The sequence below is a fragment of the Balaenoptera physalus genome (genome assembly GCF_965194825.1).
Source record: "Balaenoptera physalus genome assembly, chromosome: 16".
Taxonomy (NCBI): Eukaryota; Metazoa; Chordata; class Mammalia; order Artiodactyla; family Balaenopteridae; genus Balaenoptera; species Balaenoptera physalus.
In genome coordinates, this window is record NC_138898.1 from 15,324,382 (window position 1) to 15,348,484 (window position 24,103).

The following is a 24,103-nucleotide window of genomic DNA, read 5'->3' on the forward strand; positions in this document are numbered from 1 at the left end:
CTGAAATTGCATAGTGACCTATCATCAAAAATTATTTTTAATGATCTATCTACTGACAACTCGATTAGACCCGCCTTCCATTTTGTGGAAATCAAGGATTGCAAAAACCATCTGACTTGCAAAAGGATTTCTTATTCTGACCTGAAATTCATTTACTTTCTCAGTTTATTTCCAAATCCTAAGGAAGAGTATTGAGAAGAGCTGAAAATAATTGCTCACCTTTAAACCTGTAGGGAAAAACATGATCTCGGTTGGAAGCTTGCTTTACTGTCAAGGCTCTCTGCCTCAAAAGATTTTCATCCTTTGATAATAATTAAGGGATGGAAGAGGGCTTTGGGCACTTTGATTGATTGTCATAGGATACTCCCCCCTAATAGTTCCAACAGTACTTGTACTTGGGGCCTCAGAGAATTTTACCAAACCTCTCCCCCACCCACAAACACATACACGCTGTAAGGAGGATATTCAGGGGATAAGGAGAACATGAAACTATCTTTTACAAAGGGTGGGAGCAGATCTCAGAATTAAGATAAATTTGTCCACCAGTTCTCAAAGAGATCAAACTTTTTAAGAAGTTCAAAATCTGGAAAACAAATCCCTTAAAACAGAGGTCGGCCACCCTAAGACCAAAAAGTCTGCTCTGCGGCTTGTTTGTGTTCAGCCCACTAAGAATAGTTTTACATCTTTAAATGGTTGGGGAAAAAAAAAAATCAAAAGAAGAATGCTATCTCGTGACACGTGAAAATTATATGAAATTCAAATTTCAGAGTCCATAATAGTGTTTTATCAGGACACAGCCACTGTCCTTCTTTTAAGTATTAATATTTAAGGCTGCCTTTGAGCTGCAGCGCTAGAGTTTGAATAATCGTGACAGAGACCATCTGGCTCGCAAAGCCTAAAATATTTCACTCTTTACAGAAAATGATTGCTGACCCCTGTCTTAAAACAACCCGCAGTCACTGCCGATTTGGGAAGTCTTCTGTCCCTCAGAGGGCAGCGTACCCGGTTGGAAGGGCGCTGATCTAAATTCACGACCCTGGACAAGTCCTTCCTGTCCGTGGGCCTCAGTTTCCCCAGCTGCCCAGCTGTAAAATGGGGTTAGGCACAGTGATCTCCGGTCACCTGCCTAGCAGGGGATCGGGGATCCGGGTTGCTGGAGGCCAGGGATTCGGGTGGACTGCGCGGCCCGGTCCACGGGGCGGGTCCCTCGGGTTTCCAGCTGGGCCGGCAGGCGTAGCGCCCCGGAGGCCCAGCTTTCGCTGGGGAATTCCGGGCGGGGTGCCGGCGACGGGGGCGGGCCGGGGCGGGGCCGGGGCGGGACCGATCACCGCCTATAAGAGGGAACGCGCGCCAGCCCTGGCCACCAGCCTTCGCGCTCTCTCCGGACAGTGGTACGATGGCCCCCGCCCGCCTGCTCGCGCTACTGTGGCCCCTCGTGGGCGCCCTTGCCGTCGCCGCCGAGTCGGTGGGTCCTGGGAGATCCCCGGGGGGGCGGACTGGTGCCTCCTTTGTTCCTGGGATCCTGCGATGCGGGGGCAATGGGGAGGGGGATGCGCCGCCCCCAGCTAGACGCAGAGGCCAGGGACACTTTGTTGGAAACTTGGCTCCAGGGTCCCAGGGAGGCTCCGGGGAGAGGGGGGTGGGTGGCCCCCCCGCGCGCCGTGCGCCCCCAGCCTGTTGCGCTTCCCGCCTCCCTCTGGCCTCAGCCCCGCCGCGGGCTCAAGGCTCGGACGTGACTAAGCTGGTGTCACCTCGTTTCCCCTCACCCTCTCGCCCCTTCCCTGGTGATCCTGGGGCAGGCTCGGAGCCCTGACGCCCCTTCTCGCCCTCTAGAATCCGAGATGGCCTGGGAGTGAAGGGGGCTGCCTGTACTAGGAAGGCGGAGGGGTTTAGGGTTCTGCAGGGCCTTGTTTCACACACCGGGGCAAGGAGTGAGCCCTGACCTCAGTTCTGGCCGCAGTCCTGCCGCTGGCCTGTGGCTCCGGGCAAGGCCCTGCCCCTTCTGAGTCTCGATTTTCCCATCGGCACAAAGCGTGTGGGAGACCGGGACAGGAGGTGACCAGTGCTTCTTTAGGGTCGCTACAAAGTTGGGACTCTGATTTTTCAAGGGCGGACTGGAGGGGACGGTTTAGGCTCAGCACTTCGCCAGGAGTCAAGCCTCTGCTCTCCGCCAGAAGAGCGTTTAGCGCTGGGGAAACCTAAAGCTCCCACTTTGGGGTGGGGTGAAGGGGGGCTGGGGGAAGAGAAGGTCTCAGGGAGCCCCCAGGAGCCTCCTTCTCACCGCTTACTGGTCCCTGCTGTAGTTTACAAAGCCTGGGGCCCACCAGAAGCTCCATTCGTCCCAGCAGCCAGCTGGGAAGGAGTGAGCCAATCACATCTGGGAAGTTGGGGTGCAGGAATTGCTGAGACGCAATCTGACCCCCGCCCGCCAAAAAAGCCTGAGCTTTGTGCTTCCTTGGTGCGCTTAAACCTCGGTTTTGGAGAGAGTAAGTCCAGTGGCGTTTAATCATTAATGTCAATTCTTTATGGGGCTCCTATTCCTCTGGGATTACTTAGGGGAGCTCGTTTCTGCCTGGCAGGCTTCATCTGAGGTATGGGTGAGACCCTGAGCTATACCCCACCCCCGACCCCAGCCCCGCTTCCTCCCCGCCCCCACGTACAACTGCAGCCCTGAGTGATGACAGCAAACATTTAGTGCTTATGGTACTGTTCTAATAGCTTTCTAATAGCTATTGTAATGGCTCTATCGACTAGTTTAATTTAGCCCTTCTGTTTACTGTTTTAAACTGGTCCTGAGGCTACAGAGGTCGACTAACCTGCCCAAGGTCAGACCGCTGATAAGAGGCTGAGTCAGATGCAAATGAAGCAGACAGGCTTCCAGGTCCCTTTTTTTTCCTCTTTCGCATGTATCTTGACGTGTAGTCTGATGCTACTCTGAGGGGCTGCTGTGATGTCTCATCCCTGGGTCACTCTTTAGAATCCATAAAAGATTTGGGGTGGGCCGGCCACAAGGAATTCTGGAGTAGAAGGAAACCGAGGCCCAGAGTGAGGTGATGGCTTCCCCAAACTAAGAAGGGCAACCTTGCCAAAAGGTGAGTGGCTGAGTTAGGACTCGAACCCAAGCCTGCTGCTCCCCGTGCAGTGCTCTAAACTAGGTCCCTGAAGGATGTGTTGGCGTCACAGTTGTGGAGGCATCCGAAGGAATGGCATGGCATTGTCCCATCGGCCTGGGTGGTGTGGGGAAAAGGGGAAAGAGCCCGGTGGTTGAGAGGTAACATGCCAGTCTTGGTTCAGGGGCTGCCAAGACTGCAGGTGCTTGGGGGGGGGGCGGGGGAGGAGCAGGCAGCTGTGCCTGGGGGCAGTCAGAAGGATGTGGTTTGGGGGAGGGTAGGTGGTGACCCATCAGCTGGAGAAGTGAGCCCTAGGCAGCTGCTTCCTGAGAAGAGGTGTCCGTCTCTCTCATCCTGACCTCAGTGCTCCCTTCCTGGCTAATGTTACGAGATCTTCCACCTTGAACTGGGTCACAGGGCTTCCCCCCTTTCCCCCGCACCCTGCTCCCAGCACTTTCCCTCCCAAGGTTGTGGCCGGAAAAATCAGACCTAGTCACAGTTGGATTAGACCACAGAGATGATCTGGTCGACCCTTTTCTTTTTGCAGGTGGAGAAAATTGAGGCCCAGAGAGAAGGGTTTTGGTAATAACAGTTGTCGTTTATGAAGTGCTTTCCATATACCAGGTCTGGTGCATTTTATTCTCATAAAAACCCTAGCATGTGGGGATTATATTATGCCCACTTTACAGATGAGGTAAAATGGTACCATCTTGGGGTAGCAGAGAGCTCCCAGGCCATCAGAATCTCTGTCCTGTAGTCCCCCTCCAATAATGAATGCTATTGGGGCCACTCCCCAGATTTTAGGTTTAAGCCAAAGGCCTGTCCTCCCCGTGGGTAGTGCCCTCCTTTCTGCCCCCTCAGTGCCACAGGTTTTGGGAAGGGAACCCAGGCTGAGCCAGACTCTTCTCTGTTTGGTGGGGCTTGCCGTCCCAAACCAGTTCTTCCTGCCCAGCTGGAAGCATTCCCCTGATCTGCCTTCCTGCCACTCCCTCCCTGGCCTATTAAAGGCAGCCTTGTTTTGGGAGCTGGACCCCCGCCCCGTGGTATTGCTGCCCAGGGGCACAGACGTGGCACCAGGCCCAGTCAGTTCTGGGGAAGTGTCCCCCACGCACCCCGTATACTTTAGCTAAGAGATGTTTCTGGTCTTCTTGAGAATTCTCTCCTTGATTGCACAGAAGTAGCGGTGGGGACGGAAGCCCAGGGGGTCTAGGACCCTTGAGTGGCCAGAGAGAGCTCTTTGGAATTCTTAGAAGCCCAGAGAGCTACCAAAGGAAAACATTTGAGCCATGCTTTGGAGGGCTCTGTGAGGTTGGGTCCCTTTCTCTCTCTGGGTTGACATCCCCCATCTGTAAAATGGAGTTTGAACTCAATAGAGAGCCCCTTCCAGCTCGGATATTCTATTAATAATTAAGTAACTACTCTTTGAAAGGGTTGTGGAAACCATAAAGACACCTAAGGCATTCCCTCCCTTGAAGAAACTTATGGTTCATGAGGGCATTAACATACCCCATCAAATTCTGAGCCCTTCCTCCTCCACCCCTCTTCCACCCCGACACACCCAGGCCCGGAACTCTGCTCTATTCACTTTCAGTGAAATACCTGGCCTGTAGTTAGTACTCAGGAAATGTTTGTATGAATGAACAAATAAATGTATGCATGTAACTTCATTCTAAAAGGTGCACTGAGGTTATTTATTACTAACATGATTGCCTCCTGGTGATACTGTGAGGTAGGTATTATTATCTCCATTTTTACAGGAAAGTGACACTCAGAGGACTGTAAGGGCTTGCCAAGGTCAGAACCAGGTCTGTCAGGTAACACAAGGTGTCTGATTTGCAGGTCCTCGGAGAACATTCCAGATGAGGAAGTTGGCTGGGTTTGATAGTAGATGCCTTGGGTCCTCCTTCTGAATCGCTGGGTGACCTTGAGCAAACATGCCCTCTGGGTCTCAGTGTCCCCAACTCTGAAATGAGAAGGTTGGACCAAAGCCCTCTAAAGGGTCCTTTCTGGCGGGGGGAGAGGAGCTTTCTTGGCATCCTTGGTTAAGAGCCTACGCAAGAAGCAACACTGGGGAGGCGGGTGGTGGAGACATTCAGATCCTGCCATCCCCAGCTCCTGGAAACAGGGCTTTTCCAAGTACTTGGAGTGCTGAGCTGGCCTGAATGAGGGGGCGGGAAGCCTGGCCTGGCTCTCCTGCCCCAGGTCCCTCTTGGGAGGAATTGGCTCCTAGCTGTCCTCAGCCTCCTAGACTGGTGGGTGTGATTTCCAAGTGATGACCTAAAATTGGGGGAAGGGGCTGGACAGGGCTCTGTGAGTCACTGGAGGAGAGTGGTAGCTGGCCTGCCTGAGTCACCCATTTCCTTTCAACCTCTTGGCTAATAGGATGGCTCTGCAGTGGGCACGTTGGCATGGGCTCCAGAGTTTTATCTTGTCCTTTGGGGGCCTATTAGGGATAGTCAACTAGTGTCCAGGGCCTTGAAGGGACATACAGGAAATACTAGTACTAGGCCCCAGACCTTCCCAGTGCCTTGCCTGTGTGTGGCCTTTGACGGAATAGAGTTCAGCCAGTCCTCAAAACTGACCTCTGCAACTGACTTGTGGTTGCCAAGGGGGAAAGGGGGTGGGGAAGGGATGGAGTGGGAGTTTGGGGTTAGCAGATGCAAACTATTACACATAGAATGGATAAACAACAAGGTCCTACTCTATAGCACAGGGAACTATAGTCAATATCCTCTGATAAACCATAATGGAAAAGAGTATAAAAAAGATTGTATATATATGTATAACTGAATCACTTTGCTGTACAGCAGAAATTAACATTGTAAATCAACTGTACTTCAATTAAAAAAAAAGATTACTTAGAGCAAAAGAGAAAAAAATAACTGACCTCTGCAGTGCAGGTAGCGCTTTTCCCCCCCCCCTCCCTTAAAGCAAAACTGAGGCTGCAATTGGTCTGAGTTTACAGAGCAAAGCTGGTACAGTCCAGATTTGATCCCAGGATTCTGATTTTTCTGACGCTCTCTCTTGCTTCTTGGGATTGGAACATTGATTTGGATTTAGGCAGACCTGACTCCAGAGGTGCGAAGCCCCCCTCTTACTAGCTCCATGGCTTGGGACAGGCCACTGGACCGCTCCAAGCCTCTGCTTTCTGGTCTATAAGAAGATGGGGATTGTGGGGAGGCTTGTAGGAGATGACAAGGCCTCAAGTGAAGCTCTTAAGATCCCGCCTGGTAGGGAGGAGGCCTTCTTAGTGAAGGTTCCCAGCTTTGCCCAGGCTGCCTTGATGCCAGGTGGTCCTTTCCTTTTGAGGATACCACCCTCAGCGGCCCCAGGAGAGCTCTCTCCCCTCCCCCCAACAGCTGCAAGGTGGGAAGGGAGGAGTCTAGGGTAGGGCTGACAGAGCCCAAATCTTCTATTTGTTTGTCTTAGAAGTTTGTTAATTATCGGATGGGTTGATATTTAAACAAGAACCAGTTCCTGGCAGCCCCACCCCTCCTGCGGGGGATTGGTAGGAATCCCCCTGCTGAGCAATTTTCAGCCTGGAGAGAGACAGGGCAGGGGAATCGGACAGCCAGGACACTGCCCAGGCCTCAGGGGTTGGCCTCCCATGCTGGAGGAGCCTTGTGCAGTAGGGGGAGGGCCGGTGTTTCCAGTCCAGAGGCCGAGGGAATTGCAAAAAAAACGCCCTGGGCTCTGGGGGAGGGAGTGTGATGGTGGACAGAAAAGGTACAGTGTTCTGGAATGCCAGTTTTCAGATGTTTTCATCGTGTGATGCCTGGGGAGAGAGGAGAAGGCTTGTGTCAACAGTTGGGGCCTGATTTAACCCTAAGAGTTCAAGCAACCTGACTTGGGCGGGTTTGTTATTAACTCACTGGTGATCTCTGGGCGTGGTCCCCTCTGGCCCTGTCCCCGGGAGGCTGGGTGACTGGAAAATGGGTACGTTTCACAGTCAGAAAAACCTGAGTTCTGCTGCTCAGCCAGGGACGCGCAGTTAGTTCATAAGTCATTTGGCCGGTGTGAGCCCCAGCGTCCTCTATAAAACACCTGTGTCACTCCGGGGTCGTCATCAGTGTTTGGCAAACTTGTGAAGTTCTGGTTTAAGTTTAGTTTATTATTAGTGGCTAGACAAGGGTTCTTAACCTGGCCAGAGGTTGGCGTGGGGAGGTTGCTGTCTGTGCGCGCTGAGAAACGTAAACCAGCAGTTATGGTTCTTGGGGTTCAGAACTTTTTATCCCTCTCACAGGGCTCCAGGAGTCCCCAAAAAGCTCACTGTGATCTTAACAGCTCTTTCCAGCTTCAGCCTTCTGTGGTCCCCCCTACGCACCCCTGTGACTCCCTAACTCCCACCCCACCCCCAGGCCCTCCTACTCAGCCCCCTCCCCCCTGCTTTACTCTGCATCCCCCCTCCCCCTCCTTCAGGCTTGGAGCTCGGCTGCCCCAGTTTTCTCTGGCACAGTAGCAGAGGCTGCTAGTCAGGTGACACCTGGGGTAATGGAAAGGGGAGGCAGGGAGAGGCTGGTATGTGTGGAAACAGTGACTTGGTGGGGCCCGGCCGGTCGTGGCCAGGCCTGCGGGGACTGGCTGTACTGTCCAACCTCAGGGCATGGGGGCAGTGGTGACCAATGGCTGGGACACTCCTTGCCCTGGGGAAGCCCGGCCAAGAGACGTCTGTGGGACAGACTGACCCGATCTGGAGCTGTGGCTTCCCCGAGCGGCGGGGGAGGCTGGGAAGGGGCAGGAAGCCAGCACCCAGGGCTGATCTAATCGGCCGAGACAAGGCTATATCAACTCTGCTCTAGAGAACACGGGAGGCTTGTTTATACCCCGCCCTCAGATCCAGCAGGGACCTCGGATCCGCTGCCTAGATTACCAGCCCAGCTTCAATGCACCTCTGTCTCTGCGGCCCTGAGGGAACCAGCCCCCTCCCGGCTGTCTCCACCGTTAATCGGTAATCGGAGCAGTCCCCAGCTTTGTTACCAGGCCTCCAGACAGAGGAAGGCTTGTCTCTTTGAGAATCGCCTTTCAGAGGTGGGGAAACCGAGGCCCAGAGAGAGAATCTCCCACCATCATCCGGGGTGTTAGTGACAACGATGCCGCATCAGCTTCGGCCAGGGGGATGTCCAGAGGCTCCAGAAGCTCCCCCGACCCTTCCCCTTCCAGCCTCTATTACTAGCTGGCACCCCTGGGTCCTGGAGCTGCCCTGGATGGGCAGGGGGGAATTGGTGAAAAGCTGCTGGCAATGCCAGGCCTGGCTTCTCTCCTGAGCGATTGTGTTCCTAGTAACCCGACCTTGGAGTGGGCAGGGCTGACATTCGAACCCCCATCCCCAGACCTGGCTTAACCCTTCCCATACCAGCACACCAGGTCCTGGATTGGTGTGGGATTTCTTCTGGCCTTCTAGATATTGTTTTCATCCCCAAGGCAGGTCAGGAAATACTCTGGGGATACAGGTCCCCAAGTAGAGTTTCAAGTGTCTCCGGTCACTGCCGTTTGCTCTTTTTGGAAAAATGCAGTTGGTCTCTCCTCTGCCTCTATCTGCTTAGGACATGTGCTCCAAGCTGTGTGACCTTGCGCAGATCTCTGTCCATCTCTGGGCCTTTCTCTCTTCTATCAGGGGGCCTGATTGGTTGTTGAAGAGTCTCTGGTCTCGGAAGCAAAATAAATACAAGTTATAGGGTATGTCCCTGCGCAGTTTGCAAAGCACCTCCCCACCCACCAACCACTTTTCTAGCAATGCAACTGCTTCTACAACTTTTCTCAGGTCTCTCTGACCCTTTGAGCACTAAAATCCCCTTAGCCAGAAGGAAGGCAGATGGGGATTAATAATAGCTGCTACTCATTGAGCACCTGCTGTGTACCAGGCTACGTGCTGGGTCCCTTGCACACCCCAATGCGTTTCACTTAATTCTCATCCTTCAGCAAGGTGCTACTAGCCCTGGTTACAAAAAGAGGAAACTGAGGCTTTAAGATGTGAAATCAATGCCCAGGCTCGTATAGGTAGGGAGTGATGGGACTGTGGTTTGCTGGTGAAACTGCCTTTACAGGTCACCACTCTGGTGGTGGATCCTTCCATTTCTGCCAACATGTAGAGTCCTGATTGTGGTACCCAGGTTTTGCTCATTCTAGGGGGTATCTGACCCTTCAGAAGGAGGATGGGGGAGGACCATGCCTGTATCAATGGCCGCTTCTGGGGATCTCCTGCCAGGACCACTGTGCTGGGTTCAGCCGTTAGGGCCCAGGGCACTCAGCGTCCCCGCTTCCCCCCAAATTTGGCTTGCCTAATTGACCTTCTGGTCTCACCCCCGAAAGAAGGGTCGAGTGTGTCCCTGACCCCTGGGGGTGGCTTCCTCCCCTGTGGAAGGGCCAGGTGGGGGAAGACTCGCCTCTCTTTTCCTCCCACCAGTTCACAGTTAAGCAAGCTCTGACCCTGAACTTCTCCCCGGTGTCCCAGCCAAGTTTCTGTTCTTTTGTTTAAGCAATATCACTTTTACCTTTGTTTACTCCCTGACCAGTGGAAGGGGTGCCCTGGAGCCCTGGCCTGGAAGTTGTATGCTCTGCGCTGTGGCACTGGGGTGGAGAGGTAAATTGTGGGTGGCAGTGAGAAGTCTGGTTGTGGCTAAGATATGGTCTTGAGAAAGATCTAGGTTTGAATCCCAGCTCTGTCGCTTTCTAGCTCTGTGACTTTACATGAATGACTGAACTGAAGCTCTCTTTCCGACAACATGGGTAGAGCACCTTACAAGGCTGTTGTGCGAATAAAAAGAGCTCATACGGAGAAGAACCCAGCGTGGTGCCCAGCATATCGTGGATACTAGTGCCTGGCCCCATGATTTTCCTGGGTGACTGAAGCTGTAGGACTTTGCAGTAGGGTTGGTGACTTTTCCTAGCTTCATGCCAATCGCCTAAGGACTGGATGTGGGTTATATCTGGAGTGACAGCTGCTGCCCGTGGATTTGCTGAGACCTTTAGGGGCAGCCCAGACCCTAGAAGTGGGAAAGGAAGACAAGTCCAGCCCAGAGACCTAGGTTCTTTTTTTTTTTTTTTGAATTTTTGAATTTTTATTTATTTTTTATACAGCAGGTTCTTACTAGTTATCCGTTTTATACATATTAGTGTATATATGTCAGTCCCAATCTCCCAATTCATCCCACCACCACCACCCCCCGCCACTTTCCCCCCTTGGTGTCCATACGTTTGTTCTCTACATCCGTGTCTCTATTTCTGCCCTAGGTTCTTTTTTTTCTTTTAGGGACCTAGGTTCTAAGTCCAGTTCTGCTTGGGCGACCTTGGCAAAGGCCCTTATCTTTTAATCTGGGTAATAAAATGAGATGGTTGGGCCTCAGACACCTTCTGTAGGTAGGCATTAGTCTTTACAGCACAAAATAGCGCCTACCCCTCTTCTCTTCTATGGAGAGTCTGGGGAAGCATCCAGAATCTCTAAACCTCCAGGCAGCAACCCCAGGTGCCCACCAGGGTCTGCTTATTCAGCTGCTGGTTTCTGTTGTGTGTCTATGAGTAGGACAAAGATATAGAGAGACCTGAGGGCCCAGAGAGGGTGCCTGTGCGTGCACACACGTGTGAACACACGCTCCCCGGGCAGGGATGGGGTGAGCCAGAAGCAGGGTGGAGCCCCTCTCTGGTCAGGGCTCGGCCTGGCTGCTGGGTGGCCTGGTTCTTCAAAGCCACCTCAGACTGAATGGGCCTTGTCTGAAAAGAAGGTGGGGGAAGGGAGGGCTGTTGGCATCCCCCCATCCACACACACACACAAAGGGATACTTGCCCACGATCCCAGGGAGCCTGGTTGAGTCTTGCTGGCCTAGTCTTAGGGATTCTGCCCACTTAGGAATTTCCCTCTTGTCAGGGGTCTTGGGCAGAGAAGGGGCCACTTCTGGAGTTGGAGAGGATTTAATTTCCTTTGTCCTCCATCAGTACGCCTCACAGAACTCCTCCTAAGCCCTTTAACTTGCTGTAGGAGGGCACCTGGGCTCATCTAATGCAGCCTTTAGGGATCCCTGCCCATTTATTTGTTTGTTTGTTTGTTTGTTTATGGTGCACCACTCGCCATGCAGGTTCCTTTAGGGATCCCTGTCCGCTTATTAATTAATTAATTTATTTATTTATGGCGCACCACACGGCATGCAGGTTCTTACTTCCCCTACCAGGGATCGAACCTGTGCCCCCTGCAGTGGAAGGTCGGAGTCCTAACCACTGGACCGCCAGGGAATTCCCAATCCCTGTCCTTTTAGAGCCGAGATAGGTATCTGATGGGATCTAATCCTGGCTAATTCTGGCCATTCCTGACCTTAAGAAAAGTCATTTATGCTCTCAAGGAACCTGGTATAAAAATGAAGGGTTAGGGATGACCCGGTGACCCCCAAGATGGCTGAACTGGGAATCAATCTAGTTTTCAGCCTGGGTTTTGCTGCAGACTTGGTCTTCGTTTCCTGATGTGAAACAGAGCTGCTACCAACCAATGAGTGTGCTGATCCCGTGCGCTGTTTTGAAACACTCCTCAGCACTTTCACCCACTAAAAGAAAGGCAGGATTCATAAATAACCAGTCGTGGCTCCTGGGAATGAGAAGGTAGGGGAAGGTCTCAGCCTGAAACAGCACAGTGTTGGGACCCCAGCCCCCATCTTGAGGACTTTGAGCTCTGACTGGTCTCCAGGCCAGATAAGCAAGTGGCCAAAGTACCTTCTTTCCCTCCTGGGCTGGGTTTGACCTCCGCTTGACAGGGCTCCCTCCTAACCGAGGTAGGTAGGCATTCTGTGTACACATGTGTTCATGCACGTGTTTATCCGTATGTGGCTAAAGGCTCAGGTGACCCATGCCTGGGTTCTGGTCCAGTGTGGGCACTTTCTTGCCTGGGTGATCTTGGGCAAGTGACTAATTTTCTGAGCATCTCCCCGCCCCCTGCCTCTTAATACTTCTGCGAATAAGGGCTATGAGGAGGAGCTCATTCATGCTAAGTGCTTAGTCTGGTAAGCCGCCGGGGTCCTGCTGTTTCTGATTCTGGGCCCCAGGGGAATTTGCAGCAGGCGATGGGGGTAGAGCACAGGGACCCCACCCTAGGTACAGGCAGCTTGCACAACCACGGAGGAGCCTTCCTCCAGTACTGCCAAACTGAAGCCACAGGCATGGGGCTGTGCGGGGGCTGGAATTCCAGCGCCGGCAACCCCACAGCTCCTGATTCCGGAGTCATGAAGTCATCCCTCACCAGGGCTTAACCCCTTCTGGCTCCCCACCCCCATGTGTACCAAGCGTTCAGCAGAGATTCTCGCCTTGGCGGTGGGAGGGGGTTGCCTGCCCACTGCCTTCCTCCCGACCTGACCCTGCTCCCTTCCGGGAATCCAGCTGTCCTTGACAGGGTGGAAGGGGACCTGATATGATAGTCCCGTTCCGCCCACCTCTCCCCGGAAGCCTGGGCCTCTCCCACAGATGGTAACCTTGTCTTAGGAACGGACGTTCCTTCTCAGGCTCCCCCCTGTGTCACTGGCAAGTCTCCGCTGGGTGAAGGACAGCTTGGGGCAGTCAGAAGCAGAGCCCTGGCCTCTTTCCTCTCTGAGCTATGTAGCTAACTCACTGTGTGACCTTGGGCAAGTCACTGCTGTGTCGGGGCTCATCTTGCAAATTCTGTGAAATGGGAGGACAGGACCTCCCTGGGCTCCAGCTGGTGTTCCCCAGTTCTGAGGACACCTTCCACCTCCTGCAGTTAGGGGGCTGGGGAAAGGAGAATGTCTTGGGCAGGGGTGTGTACTGAACGTATTCGAAACCCTGACTCTTCTGGGAAATAGTAGGCACTTTAATATTTGAATTCATTAGTGAAAGAATGAACTTTGCCCAGGGCTGCTGTTCTGTGGGCAGAGGAAGGCTTAGCCCAGAAGCTAGGGGGAAGGGCGGTGCGCATCCCAAATACTTCCAGACTCTCTTGAAGGAGCTTTGTTTTCCACTCAGCTGAACTTGAGGGGATGGGAGCAGGGTAGCTGATATTCTGTAGGATCTGGGGAAAGTTCTTCGCCTTTCTGGGTCTTTCATACTTTCCTTTTGAAAGCTTCCCGGTGGGGATGGACCTAAGATTCTGCTGTGAACAGCTAGGGCCCCAATAGGTGGCAGCTGAGTGATACATATGGGTCCTGGAGTGGATGGTCCGTGAGCGCAGCGGCAGGGCTTACTTAGCACACCGCAGAATGACTCTGTGGGAGATGTTTGGAAGGCTGAATACACGAGTGTGCTCATGTACTCTTGAGTCTCTAGCTCCGGGCAGAGCCCTGACCCGAAGCTGTCCGGGGGTGTGGGTGAGCCAGCCCTGCCTGTCCCAGCCCAGTCCGACTCATCTGGGAAAGTTGTCCTGGACAGGGCGAGACCAGCACCAGTGGCCCTCTCCCTGCCGTGGGGAATCAGCTGTGATAGCCTCATAGCGCCCTGGAGTGTGGATGGGGAACACTGGCCCTGAAGGCAGGCAGCCTTATGTGGAGTCCTCACTTCTCCATCTGCTACTCCAGTCACCAAGAGAAAATGATTTAATGTCTTTGATACCCAGCTTCCTCAGTTATGAAATGGAGTTAAAGACTGGCCTTTAGAGTTATTAAGAACAGAGCCTGGCATATAGCAAGTGCTCAGTACAGGGCACCTCAGATATTTATATTCTGATTATGACCATCTTTATTATTTTTATTAGCCCAGAATGGGAATGGGATTTGTCTAAGGTCACACAGCAAGTTAGGGGCCAGGAGGGGGCCAGGACCCAGGTCTCCAGGCTCTGGCCTGATCCTCTTCCAGCACCCCAGCTCACCTTCCTGAACGCCCACTTCACTGCCTCTCCGGGGTTCAGGGGCTGCTAGAGAGCACTGGGGGGCGACTGGCTGATGTGTCTCCTGTTTTCCCCCTAGATCCGAGAAACTGAGGTCATCGACCCTCGAGACCTCCTAGAAGGCCGACACTTTTCCGGAGACTTACCGGACGACGAGGATGTTGGGGTACCTGAGCAGGAGCCCCATGACTTTGAGCTGTCTGGCTCTGGAGATCTGGGTACGGAGGGTGTGGTGGGCAGGCCGGGGCCCAGGGCTGGAGGGACCCCATCCTCTTCCTCCCACAAGGGTGACCCCTCCTTGAAGCTTGGATTTTCCTATCGTGCCCCTCCCCCTAAAAAGGGGGGAAACAAAAGTTGCCGGATCAACCCATCCCTGAGACCCTCTCTGGGCAAATTGTTTGTTGCTTTGAGTTCAATTTTAGTTCTAAGTTTTCTTTGCGCCAGCCCGAAGCTGTCCACCTTCGGACAGGGTTGGGTGGGGTGGGCGTGGGGAGGAGGACTGTTGAGTGTTTTTCTTCCTTTGAAAAGGAAAGGGAGCAGCTCAGAAGCCTGGGGGCAAGGTGACGAGAGGTGTGGGTGGGAACCGAGAACAAACCCCCTGCTTCAGAGGGGGTGGGAGTAGTGAAGGGGCCCAGGCTGCTTGGGGCTGGACCCAGGGACCAGTATCTCTCCTGGTCTTCTGTGACTTCCTGGCTCTGCCTGCCGGGCTAGACAGAACTGCAAGAAGCATCCCTCCTATGTGTGAGGTGCTACAATAATTTGAAGTTTGAGCTTTGGAGACACGTAGTCCCGAGTTCAAACTGCCACTCGGTGACCTCTAAGCCTTGGTTTCCTCATCTGTAAGATGGGAGTAGAAATGACAGTGCATTGGTGTCTGTGTCGTGGAGTTGGGACTGAGTGAAAGCCCTCGGCATTTACCACACACTCAGGAAATACATGGATATTGCAATTTCTAATATTTACTATTGCAATCTAGATTCTTCTCAAATGAATCCCCTGGAGATCTTGTTAAAATACAGATTTTGATTTAGTGGACCCTGAAATTCTGCATTTCTAACCAGCTACCGGTTGATGCTGTTGGTCCTGGGATCCATATGGAGCAGGAGTCTGGAGCTGACAAAAAAATCTGCCCAGCTACCAGCTCAACATTCCTGTGAAAGAGCCAGGGAGGCAGGTCTCAGGAGCCCCATTTTACAGATGAGATGACTGCGGCTGGGGTGGGAATGATCACTTGCTGGACACTGAACATTTGGGGGGGCCGATTGTGAATTCGAACTCCCACCAGCCGTGGGTCATTGACCTGGGGGTAACCAACCTCACACTCACACGGCCTTTCTGTCCTTACAGATGACTCGGAGGACACCCCGATCTTCCCGGAAGTGATCCATCCCTTGGTAAGCAGCTACACACTTTTGCTTTTCCTGCTCTTAGTACCTCTTGAGGGGAGCAGACAGAGTAAGTGGGGGTCTGACCTCACTCTGCAAGAAGGCTGCTATCTGTGGCCCTGGACTCTTGGGACAGGCACAACTGTGGGTCATGGGCAGGCCATCCTCTCCGCAGGAGTAATCACTAAGTGATAAACACTTAGATGTGTTTCCAGCCTCTTTTTTGGTGTGCGTTTCTAGGTATTTCCCAACATTAATATCGAATTATACATACAGTTCTACGTACTTCGTTTTTCACTTAAAGTGATCACGAGTATTTCCCCACGTAATTAAATGTTTTTCCTATTCATTTTTATGGCCTGCATAATCAGATTTCACCCAGTTTCCCTTATTGATGGAAAAGAGGTTTATGATTTTTTGATATCCTTCGATGACAACACTACAGCAAGCGTCTTTTACACAAATCTCTGATTAGCCCCTTAGGACAGAGTCCCAGAGGCAAAATTGCTGCCTTAATGGAGAAGCTATTTCTGCAGTTTTGCCAAACCACCCTCCAGAATAGAATAGTAATATTCTATTACTCTAGAATATTCTAGAACACCTGCTTCCCTGTGCCCTTGGTCACATTATTCATTCCCCTTTTGGGATAGATTTACTAGAAAAGTTGACAGCATAATTGTTGAGAGGTTGTTGCTGATTTCTGCTCTAGGACCACGTGGTTTGGCCAGCGAGATGCAGAAGCAGATTCCTCACCTGGCTGAATGTCCCTGTCCCCTGCCCTGGGTCCCTCCCCAAACCACGCTGAGTGTTGGTCTCTTTTCCTTTCTTCTATCCAGGTGCCTCTAGATAACCACATCCCTGAGAAGACAGGGCTTGGGAGTTGGGTCCCCACCGAACCCAAGGAACTGGAGGAGAATGAGGTCATCCCCAAGAGGATGTCACCCTTTGATGGGGACGAGGATGTGTCCAACAAGGTGTCCATGTCCAGCACAGCCCAGGGCAGCAACATCTTTGAGAGGACAGAGGTTCTGGCAGGTAAGGTCCCATGCGTCCCACAAGATACCCCGAAGTGGGAGGAGGGCTTCAGGTGGGGGCGGAATAGAGCTGCAGGCAAGGAATGCCTCTAGCCCATTAGGCAACTTGGTACCCCTTCCTCACAACCCCTGGGTGCCCTGGGGCCTTGAAGGATGACACTTCCCCTCGGACTCTGTGTGCAGCCTGTGGAGTGAGGGCTGCTGTCGAAACTAGAGGGGCCCTTAGAGACCTTTTAGTCTTTGTAAGTTTCAAACTATTTGGTGGAAGTTCAGAGGTAAAGCCTGCCGCATCTTTCTTCACCCACAGAGTTTCACTTTTAGCTGGTGGATGTGGGATAAGCATAAGGTTCTGGCTTTTACCGACTAAGCGTTCTACTGCTTTTAAAGAAAAACGTAAAAACCACTGATCTAGTCCAAACAACTGTTTCTTATACATAGAGAGACTCAGACCCAGAGAAAGCAAACCGCTGGCTTTGGGTCACATAGCAAGAGAGAACCGGGTCATCTCTTAATACTTCCAGTGGAGAATTACACAAGTGTGAGATCTTCACTTGAAAAGTTACATTGTTGAGCTAGCTGAGGTGGGACCCTCCATTCCAGTAGCTTTTAAACAGCACCTGGGAGTTTATCAAGTGCTTGTCATGTGCCATGTGACTCATGCACCTGCCTCACTGTGTCCTCGTATCCGACGTGTGGTTATCCAGATAACGGATATAACATATCCGTATAATCCATATAACAACCATATCCGACAGGTATGGTTTTCTATACTCTTACAGATAAGGAAACTGAAGCCTAGTCACTTGTCCAAAGGCACGAGACCAGACGGTGGTAGACCTGGCATTGGAACCTAGGACCAAAGGCACTTCTGAGACTGTCCTTGAGCCTTGACCTTGTGGGGAATCCCAGCACAGACCAAGGGTCTAACAGAGGAGTCATCAGAGGGAAAGGCGATAGAAACGGGAAGGGGGTTGATACCTGATAGTCCACGTCCTTTTTCTGGTATTTCCTGGGGGTACTTTGCTGCTGCTTTTTCATCATTTTAGTCAAGAAAGAGCCTGATTTGGTTCTCTGCCACTCTGTCCCCATTCTGTGCATGGATTTGGAGTGTGTGCAGGGGCAGAAAACTAATCTTCTTAGGTTAAGACTGAATTAGGGGACTCAATCTGCTACAGAAAGGATTCTGGGAGATATCCCAGCCCGCTCAACAAACAGGAGTGAGCCCTCCGGGAAGCCTGGTGTCATACAGAGAACATAACGTTCCCCTGAAAAGCCCACATCTGCCTGACACTAACCAGGTGCCCTCGGCCAATGCTCCTCTCTGAGCCAAACTGTGTCATTTATTAAGCACCTACTGTTGTGCCAGAATGATTCGGGGTGCTAGGGACACAGATATAAACCATGAAGGTTCATCATTAATGAGTATTGAGCATATGCACTGTTCTGAGCTCTCTAAGTGGATTAATTTATTTAATCCTGGGGACAAACCTATGAGGAAGGTACTATTGTGTCCATTTTGCAATGAGAGAGATGAAGGAATTTTATTATTTAGATCCTGCAGCCAGTAAGTGGCAGAGATGGGAATGGAACGTAGGCCTTAAGCACTGAGTTCGCACGTAGGGACATAAACCACATGTATAATTTTTTTTTGGCCACACCGCGCAGCATGTGGGATCTTAGTTCCCATACCAGGGATCAAACTCGTGCCCCCTGCAGTGGAAGCACGAAGTCTTAACCATTGGACCGCCAGGGAAGTCCCAAACCACATATATAATTATCTATAACGTAGGAGTGTGGACACATTCGCATGTGGTAACTGTGTATGGTAGCGTATACCTGCGTGTGTACAGAATGTATATACCAGTCTATAGAAATGTAGACCTGCACAGGGATGCATGCACACGGGGTCAGCTAGAGAGCTCGCTGTGCTAAGGACTGTGGGGTAAGTAGGTTTAAGGGGGATTTCCACAGCCTGCAGTTTCTCTTCTTCCTGGCTCAGGGCTGAGCTGGGAGTTGGCCTGGTGTTGAGAAAGAACCTGGCTTTGGACTCAAGCAGATGTGGGTTGGAATGGTGCCTTTGTCACTCTGGTTCTATGGTTTCTTCGGTGACTTACAGTGACCCCCTTCTCATTAATGAGGTTGTGAGAATCAAATTCAGTAAGGCATCAGCAGAGCACACCCAGGGGAGTGATGGCGAGGATGTGTAGTGGTAGGAGAACCGACCAGGCGGAAGTGGCCAGTGTACCTGAGGTCGCGATGGGCAGCCAGCTCTCACCTCGCCGCTCCCCTCTCTCCTCTCCAGCTCTGATTGTGGGCGGTGGCGTGGGCATCCTCTTTGCCATTTTCCTGGTCCTGCTGCTGGTGTACCGCATGAAGAAGAAGGATGAGGGCAGCTATGATCTGGGCAAGAAACCTATCTACAAAAAAGCCCCCACCAACGAGTTCTACGCCTGAAGCTTCCTCCCGAGCACCTGCTTGGACTTTACGGGGGAGGGCCGCTGAAGGATTTTGAAGGGTGGACATTAGGGGAGGGGGAGGGCAACCCAGTCCTGATCTATCAGCATCTCCAGCTCCGATTAGGGTTTTAGTGTCAGAAGAGACATCATCTTCTACTGTTCCTGCCCGCCTCTTCTTGATTCTCTGGGCCTCCATTGTCCCAGCAGAAAAACAGGGTTAAACTTGGCCTTTCTCAAGGCCAAGTCTGGGATTGGATCGTTTCTTCATCTTCTGGTTTAGAATCGAGGCCCAGCTGAGAGCCTGTACTGAACAGGCCTCATCCAGAGCCTTTCTAAGCTATTGTGTGAATCCTGCTGGAGGTCGGCCCCCACCCCCGGCCTTCTTCCCTCCCTCCCTTCCTTCCACAGCCTGACCCCTCTGCCAGGAGCTGGGAGAAGGAACCAGAACCATCTATCTGCACCTGGAGATGTGTCCCTCAAAGGGCACCTGCAACCACACTATGGGAGTCTGTGGTACACCTTGGGCCATTCTAGGCTCTTCCAAGTGACTTTTGGAAATCAACCTTTTTTATTTGGGGAGGGTGGGGAGAAGAACTGAAAGTTCATTGTGAAATGGACTTGTAGAATATTCATAAGTCTATTTTTAGTGGGATTTTTTTTTTTAATGGTTCATTCCTTTGTACAGAGCCTCTCTACCTGGGCAAGAGTACACAGAAGCCGAGGCATTCTCCTCCCTCTTGCACCTTTCCACAGTACCTGCTAAGTTTGTATTTAATGTTTTTTTGTTTTTGTTACTCGAAAATGAGAGAAGAGTCGGAGATATAATTTTTATTAATTTTTTTTTTTTTTTTTTTTTTTTTTACTATTTATAGCTTCAGACAGGGCCTCTCCTTTCCTCTTGCCTCTCTTTTTCTTTATATCCCCTCCCCATGTTTTTTGTTTTTTTAATTCTTCATACTTCCCTGCTCATGACCTTGGCCCTTTCTAAAGCTGCTTCCTCTAAGAAGCTTTTGCTGAAATATAGTTTTCTAGCAGATCCCAAAACATAACTTAGGGGATGGTGGGATATTTGTGTCTCTTTTTCATGTAATATATTATTCTTCTTCCTTGGTTCTAGCAAAATAGATAAATATATTTTTTCAGGAAATAGCGTGATATGATATTCCCATGTGAAGTTGGCTGGGTGGTTGAGTGTGTGAATTTTTGTGTGGCTGAGTGAATTTTTGCCTCTTTCTCTGGTCCTGTTCCTCGGTGTCTTCTCCTGATTGGGCTGGAAACCTTCTCTCTAGCTTTTACTTTGAGCCTAGCTAGGGCTCCTTCATTTGCTGTCTCCTAATTTAAGAGAAAATTGGAGAGCAGTGCTATCCAATATGGCAGCCACTAACCACATAGAAATCAATTAAAACTGCACCAAGTTAAACGTTCGTTCCTCAGTTATAGTAACCACATTTCAAGTGCTCAGCAGCCACATGTGGCTGGTGGCTGGTGTACCAAACATGTAGGCAGAGCCCACTGGCATCTGTTGGACAGCACAGCTTGAGAACTAAACTGGTTTAACAAGTCACGGCCCCAGTTTTGCTGGGATGACCTTTGTCTCCCTAGGCAAAGGGGGATGGGGGAGGGCTGATCAGGCTCTGGCTCTGGGCCCTGTTATCTGTGACCCTTCCTCTCCAGAGAGGAGAGGCCTAGTGGCTTAGCCAGGGCAGGCCACATCTCCTGACCCCATTGGCTGGGGTTGGGCGGGGGGGCGGGGCGGATTACCCTTGCTTCCCTCGCCTTTCATCACCATAACCCCAGGGTCCCAGCTGGCTGGGTCCTCTTCCTCCCCTGGTGTCCTTTTCCTCTGGCCATGTTGGGAGTGAGCACCTCACACTGTTGTCTGTTACTGAGTTTTTGATAAAAAGATAATAAAACCTGGTACTTTCTAGATCGCCTGCCTCTATCATTTTTAAGTTCATCAGTCGTCATCCTTTCCCTTGATCTCAGTGGAGCCTGAGATAATTGCTGCCAGACACCAGAGGCAGAGATGTAAGACGCCGGAAAGGAGGGAGGAAAGTCAGAACGTGCACACTGGCCTGTGGGCCATGTCTTGCCTACCTCGGACTTTTGTTTAGGAGGCACCGTGTTTAAAAAACAAACACAGAAATCCTTGAATTAGTTGCCAACTATGGAAGTGAGGATGTTTCCCATAAAAATCCAGACTGATTCCCTACTTCTCTTCGGGGGAAAAAAATCAAGATTTGGCAACTCTGAGGCTGCATGGCCACCACTGGGAGTTGCTGATGGGCAGGTGCCCATTTAGATGCAGGTTCTCTGCTTTGCCACGGTCTGTCCACCTGCTTGGCCTCCGGGCATCGAAGCTGGTGGGCTCTGGTCAGGTACCATTGATGCCTCTCGATCCTCATAACAACCCTCTGAGGTGGGTAAGATCCTTTTTTTTAAAAAGTTTAATTTATCTACTTATTTATTTTGGCTGTGCTGGGTCTTGGTTGTGTCATGCGGGATCTTCGTTGTGGCATGCGGACTTCTTAGCTGTGGCATGCAGACTCTTAGTTGCGGCATGCATGCAGGATCTAGTTCCCCGACTAGGGATGGAACCCGGGTCCCCTGCATTGAGAGTGCAGAGTCTTACCCGCTGGACCACCAGGGAAGTCCCAGTCCCTCCCATCTGTTCGATCTGCATTATCCAATCCAGTGGCCACTAGTTACATGTGAGTATTTAAATTAAAATTAATTAAAATTCAGTTCCTTAGTGGCACTAGCCACATTTCAAGTACTCAATAGCCACATGTGGCTGATGGCTACTCTGTTGGATAGAACAGATATAGAACATATTGACTGTGGTAGGGCTAGGTTGGATGGTGTGAGATTAGGTCAGGATCCCAGGATTTGGATTTCAGCTTCATTAGCTGTTACTTTGGGCTCCAATGGGCTCCGGGGAGGTAGGTCAGAACTTGGTCCATAGGAAGTGTTCCATAAGTGGCACTTTAGTCTCATCATAAACACATCTTTTGGGTGAGGTATTAGTTCCAGAAGGCCCTGTATCTTTTATTGCCGTGTAAAATTACCCCCAAACTTAGGGATTTATCGCAATGTAAATATCTCACATAGTTTCCATGGGTCAGGAGTTAGCTAGGTGGTTCTGGAGTCTCATGGGATTGTAGTCAAAATGTTGGCCAGAGCTGCAGTCATCTGAAAGCTTGACTGGGCTGGAGGATCCACTTCCAAGATGGCGCACGTACATGGCAAGTTGGTGCTGGCTGTTGGCAGGAGTCAACAGTTCCTTGCCATGCGGACCCCCATGGGGCTGATTTGAGCGTCCTCGTGACACAGCAGCTGGCTCTTCCCAAAGAGTGATCTAAGAGAGACAGGTGGAAGCTATAATACCTTTTATGGCCGAACCTCAGAAGTCACACACTGTCTTTTCTACTAAATCCCATTGATCAAAGGGGTCAGCCCTATTCATTGTGAGAGGGGACTACAGAAGGGCAGGAACACCAGGAGGCGAGACTCACCAGAAGCCATCTTAAAGGCTGGTTCTTATAGCACCACTGCTGGTCAACTCTGGACAGGGGTTAATTTATGTGGAATGCTAACTCTGAGTGGAGCTTGGTCTAATATTATTTCTGAGAATTGGGCAGGGGATGCAAAGTGGTTTTGGACAATATTGGGCTAGTTTTGTTCATGACCCTGCCAATCTTCTGAAGCAGCAGAAGCACTGACCCCTGTATGGGGCAGTTCCGTCCTGGGGCAGAGGGAGGCCTACAGGCCAAATAGATTCCCCCTTGCCAATAATTTGCTATGTGGTTTTGGGGAGTGGGATGGTCAGAATTCCAAGATGGCGCCCAAGATTTCTGCCCCCTGGAGTACACAACCTGTCTATTCCCTCCCCTTGAGTATGGGCAGGACCTCTAAATATGATGGATGTCACCCCCATGGTAAGGGCACATTGGGTAGCACAGGTGAAAGGATTTTGCAGATGTCATTAAGGTCCTGAATTAGTTGGTTTTTGAGTTAGTAAAAGGGGAGAGTATCCTGGGTGGGCCAGGCTTAATCAGTTGAAGATATGTATAAGAGGGTCTGGGACCTTCCTGATGAGAGTGATGCCCTCCTGTTGGCCCTGAGGAAGCAAGCTGCCGTTGAGTTCTGCACCTACAAGGACGTGGATTTTGCCAACAACCATGTGAGCTTGGAAGAGGGCCCTGTGCCTCGGAGAGACTGCAGCCCTGGCTGACACCTTGATGACAGCCTTGGGACCCCCTCATCAGAAGACCCAGCCAAGCTGTGTGTGGACTCCTGACCCATGGAAACTGTGGGACAGTAAGCCATGTTGTTTCAATCTGCTATGTTTGTGGTAATTAGTTATGGAACATGGAACATGAATGCAGGAAGGTCACTTGCCTCCTCTGGACCATCAAATTCCTCATCTGTACGTTGGAGGAAAATTGCAGTGTTTGGATCGTCTCTAAAAGTGCCTCTGGAGTAACAATGGCAGCAACTAGCCCATATAAAGTGGTTAACTCTGGGCCACTTTGAACGTACTTTCCATGTATTATCTTATTCTTCATGACATCTTACGAAACCAATCCTATTTTCCCCATTTACAGACACGGAAGCTGAGGCACAGAGAGGTTAAGTGCCTTGAACTAGACAAACTCACCCACCTAGTACATACAGCTTGGCTGTCGTCTGAAATGTCACTGTTAGCTCTGCATTCCTTCATTTTAAGGTGACTTCTCTGAAAATACAGATGAGTCACTAGTGTGAGGAGAAGGCAATGTATGTATATACATATAGTGTACGTATATACAGATCTTTCTCGACTTACAATGGGGCTATGTCCCGATAAACCCATCGTAAGTTGAAAATATTTTAAGTTGAAAATATCATAAGTTGAAAATGCATTTAATCCACCTAACCTACCAAACATCCTAGCTTAGCCTAGCCCAACTTAAATGCACTCAGAACACTTCTATTAGCCTACAGTTGGGCAAAATCATCTAACACGAAGTCTATTTTATAATAAAGTGTTGAATCTCTCATGTAATTTATTGATACTGTACTGAAAGTGAGAAACAGAATGGTTGTCAGTGTATCAGCTGTTCACCCTCACGATCACGTGGCTGACTGGGAACGGAGGTTCATTGCCGCTGCCCAGCATCAGGAGAGAAAATCTGACTGCATCTCGCCAGCCCGGAAAAAGATCCAAATTCAAAGTACGGTTTCTACTGAATGCGTATTGCTTTTGCACCGTCGCAAAGTGAAAAGATCGTAATTTGAACCATGGTAAGTTGGGGACCATCTGTAT

The 24,103-nt window shown here is 51.0% G+C and overlaps 1 protein-coding gene across 1 annotated transcript; it reads left to right on the top strand.

The window, feature by feature from the left end:
• The first annotated feature begins 1,362 nt into the window (after nt 1-1,362).
• Nucleotides 1,363-20,722, top strand: SDC4 (syndecan 4). Its single transcript, XM_082430382.1, has 5 exons — nt 1,363-1,465; nt 14,000-14,138; nt 15,268-15,314; nt 16,142-16,340; nt 18,642-20,722. The coding sequence occupies exons 1-5, from the start codon at nt 1,397-1,399 to the stop codon at nt 18,791-18,793; spliced, it is 606 nt and encodes a 201-aa protein (XP_082286508.1). The 5' UTR covers nt 1,363-1,396; the 3' UTR covers nt 18,794-20,722.
• Nucleotides 20,723-24,103: the final 3,381 nt, after the last annotated feature.